At 32.5% G+C, this 11,017-nt stretch overlaps 2 protein-coding genes across 2 annotated transcripts; both read right to left on the bottom strand.

Moving 5' to 3' along the window:
- Nucleotides 1-806: 806 nt before the first annotated feature.
- On the bottom strand, nt 807-1,973 carry LOC106332233 (40S ribosomal protein S26-3-like). Its single transcript, XM_013770709.1, has 5 exons — nt 1,887-1,973; nt 1,712-1,804; nt 1,559-1,643; nt 1,359-1,492; nt 807-1,068 (listed from the first exon to the last, which is right to left on the bottom strand). The coding sequence occupies exons 1-5, from the start codon at nt 1,887-1,889 to the stop codon at nt 994-996; spliced, it is 390 nt and encodes a 129-aa protein (XP_013626163.1). The 5' UTR covers nt 1,890-1,973; the 3' UTR covers nt 807-993.
- A 786-nt stretch (nt 1,974-2,759) lies between these two features.
- On the bottom strand, nt 2,760-4,535 carry LOC106328441 (expansin-A8-like). Its single transcript, XM_013766885.1, has 3 exons — nt 4,256-4,535; nt 3,750-4,062; nt 2,760-3,138 (listed from the first exon to the last, which is right to left on the bottom strand). Exons 1-3 carry the CDS (start codon nt 4,407-4,409, stop codon nt 2,832-2,834), a joined length of 774 nt encoding a protein of 257 aa, XP_013622339.1. The 5' UTR covers nt 4,410-4,535; the 3' UTR covers nt 2,760-2,831.
- Between the last annotated feature and the right edge of the window lie 6,482 nt (nt 4,536-11,017).

The following is an 11,017-nucleotide window of genomic DNA, read 5'->3' on the forward strand; positions in this document are numbered from 1 at the left end:
TTAGTTATATTCTATTTGAACAGTTTTACTTATTTGAAGATTTTATTACAACTTTGATTCATGTGTGATTTTTTTTTTAAATGAATTTAATGGACATATTCCTAAAAAGTCGTGTTACATTTAATCTCTAATATTATCATTTAAATTTTGGGTCTACCAAAAAATTTTATTGGGTTATCAATAATTAGATTTAAACAATAGATGATCAATTGGATTTATAGATAGTATAAATTAAATAGATATAATTTAATATTGTAATACTTATACCTCCATATGTTAATTATTTAAATATTTGTCGATGTTAACTTTTAAAATTATAAAGATTTTTTTTTAAATAACAAAAAACATATTATCTAACAATGATTAATATTTACTACCTTAAACCAATGAAAACAAATTTTAAACTATATAGTTTATTTTAAAAACTAAACAAAAACTAAATGTTTAATTATTTACTCAATAATATAAATCTATGAAACGAAAAATTTAATTTTTTAAAATTTAATTTTTTTAAAAACTTTCTAAATTTATGAAATGTTACAATATTTTTGAATATGACAATAAAACAATATTTTGCTAATCTTTATATATATAGTTACGATTTTAATAATGAAATAATAATCCAAAAATATATATATAGAAGAATATACAAATACATGTGAAAGTTTGAAACAATCTATTCAATGAAAAAAATACACCGTAAACTTATTATGTTTTAAAAATTGATAGACATATATATTATAATATATACCAATTTAGAATTAAAAACAAAATATTTGTATAAAAATAAATGAAAACAAAAATCCGTGGTCGAGATCTAGTTTATTGTTAAAACAAATCATCTCTTGGAGAAAAACAAACAAAAGTGTTTTAAATATAACGAAGTCGAAACAAGAAGTACTAAACAGCTTTCGAGATTCACATGGTACTAGTACGAATAATCTGAACAAAACATAAAACTTGAAAAAGCTGAAACTAGGATATTCAGAGGCTTCAGGCACGCGGGGCAGCTGCAGCTCCAGCAGGACGAGGAGCCTGACCAGGTTGTCCAGGCTTGGGAGCATCCTCCTGATACAAATCATAAATTTCAGAAAGAAAAAAAAACAGTAAGTAAAAATTCTTACAGAGGTTCATTCAATCAAACAACAACACAAGAGTCTCACTGAATGAACATGATTAAGTGAAGATACAGGTGGCATACTTAAACCCACATCGAAAGTTTACTTCAAGAAGCAAACAAAGACTACACTATAACAGGAATCACTAAAGATGTAATCAAAACCATATCTCCAAAGTTTGGTTATAGCAAGATCCAATATACTTTGGTACATGAGGATCCAACACTTAACATGATTTACCTTGCGTCTAACAAAACGAGGCGGCGGGGTACGAACCCTGCGGTTGGTGCGTGAACGGACTCTAACAACGTGAGAGTGGATCGCACAAGAGACACAGTATTGCGTCTTAGCATACAGCTTAGGCAACGTGTACCCTACAATCACAGATTCAATCACAAATATTCCAAAGATCCAAACTTTATGGGCGAAATCAAAGATACCATCGTAGACGCTAGCTTCCTGAACATCTCTAATAGCAGCCTGCTCCACAATGTTCCTGACGATGAACCTCTTGATGGCCTTGTCCTATATACAACACACCACACGAATCAAATCGAATCAAACTCAATAGAGAATGTTGTTAAAGGTGGTACCTTTGGGCAGCATTTGCCGCAGTTGGAGCATCTGATTGGCTTCACGTGCCCGCGGTTGTGCTTGTTCCTCCCTCCGTTCCTGCGCTTGAATGTCTGCATCCATTAACGTACCATAAGCGACTCAATATTCTTCAACATTTTCAGTAAATAGGGAAAGATTGAAACGTGAGTATACCATCTTCTTTGCTCGGCGGCTGCGACTAAGACTCCTCCTCTTCTCGTGAGCTGTGTGCGTCTGCTGCTAGGGTTACTCTGCTGCTCGTCGACGAGTGATTTGATTATTTACAGTGGAGATTTACTTTTTGGGCTTTGAAATATAAGTGGGCTTGGGTTTTATCGATCCCCATCCGTATTAATGAGGATTTTCAAACTAAATAAATAAAAACTAATTTGAACCGTTGACTTGACGTAAAAGTCATCTTTTTATTGGTAGTATAGATTCTATTTGTACCGGTGATGGAAAAACTTGCACACACAAACTATTTACAAGAGTAAAGAATTACAAGAAAATGTAATTTATTGTTGTTCCTTGTGGTAGTGTGGTGCGAAAAGTTTATCCACGAAATTGTTCATCAATTTATATTTGTTACATGTAGTTTACTATTATTTATAATTGAAATGATATGGTGATATACCCAATGTTAAAAAAAAATTGAGAAGTACCATACATATTGTCCACAAATTTTTCAATTTTTTTGATGTGGGATACTCTAATTAATACATCCCCTCACGTTTGTAGGACTGAACATCTCCAGTTGTGCATCAATCTAAAGATTTTAAAACCTGGTTTTTGATATTATATTAGTAGGCTCAGATCACATTCAAATGAGTTAAAGATTGCAACATATTTATGATGATAATTTTACTAAAAGGCTAAGAGATTTTGGATTACAAGGAAAAACAAAGTATGCCAAAAGGCTAAATTCAATAAAAGATGTAAAAGCAAATGAAAAACCTTTGCTCTTTGTAGGCAATCAGTAAACCAACAGTTCGTAATAAAAAAAGAGAAAAAAAAAAGCTAAGCTATGGCGGGTGTGATTTTTTTTTTGACAAAAGACTTGGTGGGTGTGTTTACGGAGCCACCTCAACAATATGCAGCCACGTGAGCACAGAAAAAGGTTTAGAGTTGACCGCCTTGGTAGGTTTGTCCAAACTGCCAATTTGAAGGAGCCACGTCATTGCTAATGACGGTGCGACCATCGCTGGTAGTGACCTGGAACGAGAGGCTTTGGTCGTTGAGATAAGAGTTGCTCTGCCAGTTCTGTCCCCAGTTCCTAGACATAGCTTGCCACGACCCTGTCTTTGAGCCTCTTATCGAGACCGCGTGGACGTCTCCTGCTCCTCCTACGTTCGAGATCAGAACTAGGTTGAAGTATGAGTGTCCGTTGATCGTAAATCTTATCCCTCCTTTTTTCATACACGGTACTCTGCATTTATACACCATTGAAAACAACATAACTCATTAGCTTAGTTCAACGTTTAAGAAATAGCTCGATGGTAATTAATTAGTTACTTTTTATAGGACTTGCTCATTGACGAAACTATATGAACCTAGGTGCTAACAAATTATTTATTATTTATTTATTATATTTACATTAAATATTTTTAATTATTTGATAAAATATAAAAAGTTAGATATATATGCAAAAACCAGACAAACTGTGAACCAACACTAAAAATAAAGTTGGAAGAGAAAAATGACCACTTAATTGCAGATAAATTGATGGGGAAGAAGATATAATTAATTCAGTAAAAAAAAAGATATAATTAAATTAATCGTAATCTTTTTTTTTATTTTACTTTGTTTAACTATTTAACCTAATTTAATTGGTTTAGACTGATCTAGTATGATTTTAATCTTTTAAAACGACTTTTAAGAAAATTGTTTCATCAACAATTAATTTACCATTACCTAAATCTGTTTTTAGAACATTGTTAATGTTTTAACTGTTTGTTTTGCAATGGTTAAGCATGTTTTTTTTTGCAATGGTTTAGTAGGTTACTTGCCTTTCAAGTTATAAGTACAAGTATAACTCACCTTCGAAAAGAGACAGGGACAATGCCTGCTCGGTACTGAGCAATTTTGAGAAAAGCTGGTTCGGCAAGGTCAAAATGCTGAAGAGGAGGATTGCACCATCCACCATTATCGTTGGAGAGGCCAAGGTTCGGTGGACAAAAGTTAGTAGCTGTGACGGTGATAGTAGAACCTAGACACCATCTTGGGTCATCGTTGCACTTCATCTCGTAGCACGCACCGCACGTGAGTCCGTTGTTGAATAAAGCCGTGCTAAGAGCCGCCGTATTGGTCCCGTAATCTTGGCTATACAGATTACCATAGCCACAAGCTCCGCCTGATCATTAAAGCCGTGCTAAGAGCCGCCGTATTGGTCCCGTAATCTTGGCTATACAGATTACCATAGCCACAAGCTCCGCCTGATCATATTTAGATACGTTTACGTGTTAGCTAACAAACGCATGAAAAAAGACACAAGATTATAGCTAACATGCGTGTTTGTTGTTATTGGTCATGACTCATGAGCATACCCATTGTGCCGGAAGCGTCGGCGCCACCGTAGAACGTGGCGTGACCACCTTGCCAACCCCCATCGTCTCCGTGAGCTGCTTGGAGAGAGAATAATAAAGTGAGTATGGATAAGATTGAGATTATAGAATATTTGGAGTCTGATGTAGTGTCCATTTTAATTTTAATTTGTTTTTGTTTTGTGGAGCCTAGACTTTGAAAGTTTGGGGGTTGGTTAATTCAGTTTTGAGTATCTGATTTTTTTTGGTGAGAATCGTGATACTGATATGGGATCAAACGTGGAGGGACTGAGTATATATAGGAGTTTTGGACTTTATAATAATGGCAAGAGATACTATTAATAAAAGTGGTGTGTCGACTAAGTATATTGATTAGGCAGTCATATACTTATGCCAATTTGCGAGAGAATTGCGCCTAATACTTCTCGTTAAGTCCCAATGTATCTCATCAATTTCTGGTATGTATCCAATGATGATATAGTTTTTTTCGTAAATTGAGCATAAAATTCAAGATATGGCCAAATGGGTAACTTGTTTGGATAACTAGTAGTAAAGTCAAAAATGTAGGCCAACGTTATTCTTGAGAATAGTCATAACTGTTTTTGATTTTCTAGTATTTGTTTGATGAGATAAGTTTTTTATTTGTATCGTATAATATTTGTGGACAACAAATTAAACAGTGAAGATAATAAAACTGTATGTATTTATGATATTATAAGATCAGGGGGGACTTTGAAGGTTGTGGCCACATGCAAATGTTGCGGTTAGACCAACTACGATTCCTAATCAAGTGGCCCCTACTTGCACATGCTTCTAAACACAAGCCTTATTCATTTGTCTCTTATTTTAAGTTGGTCATATGATCTTATCTCTTGTTTTTGAAGGTAGTTAACAAAATTCCTTTATATTTACAAGACGTTATAACTAGTGTCATCGGTATGTCCAACCTACTCTTATGAAAATATTACAGGATTAAAATGTTTATGTTGTAATTTTCTTTTGCTATTCATGCAGTTACCTCTTTAAAACTAACGTGAATACATTGGAATATGGAAGTAGTTCACTTTATAATATGACTTAGAGGATGATTGGAAGTAGCTGTAGTTTTATATTTTTGCTTTAGAAATGAATCTGTAGATTTTTTTTGCTGTGGCTGTAGATAATTTTGCTGTAGAATATTAGCTGTAGGTTTAAAAAGATTCAAAGACTTACATATAAATTTTCTAAAGCAAAAAATAAATGCTCTAGATTTATGGCTTTCCACACCTAAAAATAAATAAAAAGGAAAGAAAAATTTGTAACTTTAAAAAATCTTTACAAAGCATGATTGGCAAAATTTTGGGCTGTAGAAATAATTTAGGCTGTAGAGAGATCTTACAGCACTTCTAAAGCATTTGCCAATCAACCCCTTATTCTTGGGTTTACCCCCTAGATGAACCTATTGGTTCACCAACCAATATGATTTCATTATTTCAAATTCGATATCTTTTAAAAAAGAAAACAAAATATTGTCAAATTATATTATGTTTTTAAAATTAAAAGGTAAAAAAAAAAGTAGTAGTAATTAAAAAATATATATTTTTAAAGTCGTCAACAAAACACTAATCCCTAAAACCTAATCCCTAAACCCGAAATCCTTGGATAAATCCTAAACCCTTGGATAAATCCTAAACTCTAAATCAAAATCACTAAACACTAAACACTAAAACACTCAAGTGTTTATGGTTTAGGATTTAGGGTTTAGTGTTTTTTTATTTAGAATTTAGGATTTATCCAAGGGTTTAGGGTTTACCCAAGGGTTTAGGGTTTAGGGATTAGGATTTAGGGTTTAGTGTTTTTTTATTTAGAATTTAGGATTTATCCAAGGGTTTAGGGTTTACCCAAGGGTTTAGGGTTTAGGGATTAGGATTTAGGGTTTAGTGTTTTGCCGGCGACGTTAAAAATATTTTTTTTTGATTTTTTTTTCTGTAACTACTATTTTTTTAACTTTTTTTTTTAAACATAATATAACTTGACAATATTTTGTTTCCTTTTTTTAAAAGATATCGAATTTGAAATAATGAAATCCTATTGGTTAGTGAACCTCTAGGTTCATCCTAGGGAGTGAATCCAAAAATAACTCAATATGATATTAGATGGTGGGGATTACCATGATGAATTTAGGGTTCAAGACTAAACTCTAGTCTAATTTCAGCCGGTTTAACTCGCCGGTCAATTTTGATAGACAAGTTTATCGGGAAAATTATCTACTGGTTTTCAACTGAGCTACTCAAGGTTCAGTACGTTTTCGTTGGTATGCAGTCAGAGTAGATCATGAGCATAAGGAAATAAAACATTTATCTATATTTCTCAAATACTAGTGATTTATATACATCATTCGATTCTTAAATTGACTAAACTAAATATATGTATTTATCATTAGATAAACAACAGTCCTTTTGGCATCTTTGTCAAAAAGAAAATATTAAAAATTATTTAAACCCGATAATTTTCAAAGTTGGCTCTGGATGACATATTCTGACTTTTTAATGTGCGAATCAATCCTTTTTTTTTTTGCTAAAAATGTAGATTTATTAATGAAGATCTGATGATGTTATAAGTGTAACAAATTCAAAATCTAAATAACTGGTCTCACGGTAAAAAGAAGATGAAATACATGAGAGCAAACAACGATCAATAATTTCAAAACTTTAGTTTGTAAGCAAATAAATTTGTTAAGAACCTCGAATTCAAGTATAAAAAGTTTAAGCTATTTGTTTATTATTTTTTGGATATGGGGTTTGCAGTTACTCGATCTTTTCTCAATCATTTGATCACTTGCTTGTTCCTATTGTTTTACGATTGTTGAATATAATTAAAGGTATTAGATGACATTAGATCTATTTAATTATTCACTAAGTCATTAATTTGCATGTTAGTTTATATGACACCTCGGATTACAATTATTCATGAAATTAATGATCTGCATGTTAATTTACGACACGTCCGACTGTCTGAGTTTCATTTATTCATTTTTTTTTTTTGATAATCCAGGTATCTGGACCTTAGTCCGACTATCCCACCGCGTTCAACCGGAACTGGAAGGTCCTGGCGGCCAAACGGAAACCATGTTAAATCTGTTGTGGTCGGGACTCGAACTCGTGATGGCGGACACCTCAGTCGAGGTTCTTTTACCACCAAACCACGAGGCCCGGTTTCATTTCATTTATTCATTTGATACACAACCCAACTACCACAGTTTTTTTTTCTTCTTATGTTGTTGAAAATTTAAAATAAGCTTGGTTTTATAAATTTTGGATTTGATTTCGTTATTAGCAAACATGCTAATGATGAATTGATAGTACTGTATGCACTTGATATATGACAACTGATTTGAACTCGTGAGTCCATTTTGGCTTTTATCAGTTGATATATATTACTGCTAAATTTTGGTAACACCAACATTTAGGTAGCTTTAAAGCAAAAAAAAAAAAAAAACATTTAGGTAGCCTAGCTTTGATTTTTGAAGGTCTCCCACGGTATGGTGTGTGGCATCAATGTAGGTAATATAACAGTTTTTGAGTTATAATACTTTTTTAAAAAAATAAAATAAATTAGTTATAATAATCGTTTCCAACTTTTCATCTAGCTAGTTAATTTGTATTCAGAAATATTCCAATATTTATTAATATTAGCTCGGGTTTTGATTACAACAGTTATACTTGTGCACACAGATTAAAGAAACAATTAATTTTGTATATTTTCTATATAAAAACACAATTACCTATACACCTAACCATATTTCAACCAATAGAAAAATAAATTACTGCACTTATTTTGTAACGAAAATTTTTTTCTATAACAACACTTAATATGAAACGGAGTGAGTATTATTCAGTTATTTAAATGGCCTAGATTGACCAGAGAAGCCACTGATAATAAACAAAATATCTTAAATATGATAGTAGATGGTCCTACCATGTTACCAAGCACATGCATGAGGCTCTCTTCGCATACATTTATCGGATACGTCATTTTCGTGGCCCTTTGCATAGTTAACTATCCTATGTCTTAAAGGTAATCAACCTAGCACAGCCATATATGGTTCGTTTTTAGCCAGGCTACTTCATGATTCCTTAAAATGTAGAAAACATATTTTGAATTTCGGCAAAAAAGGGTTTAAGACTTTTTATTAATCCAAATTTGTGATGCTAGTTAATCGATTTACGAAAATCGCTATGTTATTGTAAGTGGCGGTTGGTGTAGATATATAACATTCCATCAAGAAAAGATTATGTGATTAGTCAACACCAGCTGATATATGAATGATAATTAATTTGGGATTAGCTTTACCTTTGAAAACTACCGCGCCATTTCTTTGGTAAGATGTTCTTGACAAAGAATCTTATACGTGGTTGAGTGAGTTAGAAAGAAAGAAAAAAAAAAGTGGTTGAGTTAGTTAGTTTTAATAGTATAAGGTTCTCAGTGTCACACATTTAGCTACTATGAACGCAATCGAGTGAATGTATAAAATTTTGAATGGTTTAGTTTTCTTTTTTGTTACAAAACCAAAAGAAACTTAAAACTTACAATCACTGGATGAAAACAACAACACGACCAGTTAAACGCTCATCAATATTGAAGCCGGAAAAAACTGATGAATTGTATCCACAAAAAGGTCACGTGAGATCTATCCAAACTGCAACAAGATAAATACAAAAGGGACCACATTTTAAGTGACCATCACAAGGCGTTTGTGTCTTGGATGCCCCAAAATTGTTGGGACTGGTCTGGTCGTAACTCCGTGCATGAAGAACAGTCATTGTCCAAAAAGAACGTCATTTCAATGACCCAGCTTCTGAGCCGACACAAGATAAACTTAAGTGATTTTCTGAAAATTTAGTTCAGAGATTTTTATGCGAGTATTTAGTATTGTTGTTTCGTACTTAGTACCGATTAAGTTGCTTCAACATGTCTAGGTTGGTTTATGTAATTTGTGTCTTACCTAGAACACCAAAGAGTATTGTTAAGACGGCTACTGAAACTGCCAATTTTTTTTAATATGTTAAATGTATGATCGATGTTGATTGAGAATAGTGTTTATACGGAGGAGAATTAAGTGTATCAACTTGCAAAATGCGTCTGTGAGAGTGAGAGTGAGAGTGAGAGTGAGAGTGAGAGTGAGAGAAGAGAACAAAAGATGGGATTTAGATAGTGGGCAAAAAGAATCAGAGAGCTTTAATTTATCTCTACTTTACATTTGTTTACTTCCTGCCACAAAGTTTTTTTACTTTAGTTTGTTTTTCCTTCTATACTAGCAGACAAGACAGCTGGGGTTTTGAGGCAAAGACCTGAATGAAGCTATACTTTATACAAGTCAAACCAACTATCTTTACATGTATCCAACACTGAACACTTAAAGATCATGTTTATCCGGAGCACTTAGTGAAGTTCTTAGTGCGTAGGCCCTCACAAATCCCTTAAGTATCGGTTACAAAAACTACTAATTAAGAACTGATATTAGTGAGTTTCTTACACTGTTCGCGGGCCCCACTGACTCGTGGCAGCCCACGATTGGTTTGCTTTTTATTTTTTTATTTTTTAAACAAATAAAAAACCTAAGGGATAAACATGCTCTAAGAACACGAGGAATAATTACCTTACCATAAGAACAACGGAAAAAGTGCCAATTTAGACTCCAACAATTTAGGTCGTGCCAAATACGACCCGAACAATTGATCAGTGCCAAATACGACCTCAATTCAATTATAATTCGAAAAAACTATCCAAATTTCTTAAAACGTGCTTAAATCTATATTGACTCTAACAGAAGTTAGTCAATCGTTAACAAGATAAAACGACGTCGTTTTAATATACGAGGAAAAGTGTCAATTTCGACCTCAATACTCTCAGTCGTGCCAAATAGGACCCGAACAAATGGTCAGTGCCAAAACCGACATCAACTCAATTATAATTCAAAAAAACTACCTGAATTTCGTAAAATGTGCATAAATCTATATTAACTCTAACAGAAGTTAGTCAACCGTTAAAAAGATAAGACGACGTCGTTTTGATATATATATATTTAAAATATGTTCATTTCGGGAGTCAAACCGTGACGTGATACCCTTTTAAAGGGACACACTAACAAATTGATAAAAATAAAATTTTAAAATATTATTACAAATTTGAAATTATATAAACTACTATTCTTCTTCATCTTATCCAATTTAAAATTTTGGTGATAATGTTTTCTGATTTATATAAATACATTAACATGTTTTTTTTATTTATCATATTTTTATTTATCATATCTTTAATAAAATTATATCTTACTAAAATATAAATAATAAAATATTTATTATTATACGATCTTAAATATACTTAAAACTTTGAAGAGGTTTTTGCCAAAACTAACCCACAACTTGATTTTAATCCCAAACCTATACCCAAACTTGAATCAAATGCAAAACTAACCTAAAAGCCTAGTGAAATTACAGCTCAACCCCTTGTGACCAAACAAAAAAGCAGAAGCCATTTTTACGAATATAGCCCCAGTAAATCGTCTGAGTCGTCTGAGATGTGAAGTTTAAGTCGTCTGGTACCAGTTTATTTTAAAAATAATTTATAAATCTTGTAAAAAAATATTTTGATGCGTGAAAAATAAAAATCAAGTAATTATAAACAGTTTTAAGTGATATAAATTAAGATATGATAAAATTGATTTGTTTTGAAGATAGATGAGTGGAAGTAGTGAATCATGAAATACTTTGGTTTAGGAGTTTG

The sequence above is a fragment of the Brassica oleracea genome, chromosome C3 (assembly GCF_000695525.1).
Source record: "Brassica oleracea var. oleracea cultivar TO1000 chromosome C3, BOL, whole genome shotgun sequence".
Classification (NCBI taxonomy): Eukaryota; Viridiplantae; Streptophyta; class Magnoliopsida; order Brassicales; family Brassicaceae; genus Brassica; species Brassica oleracea.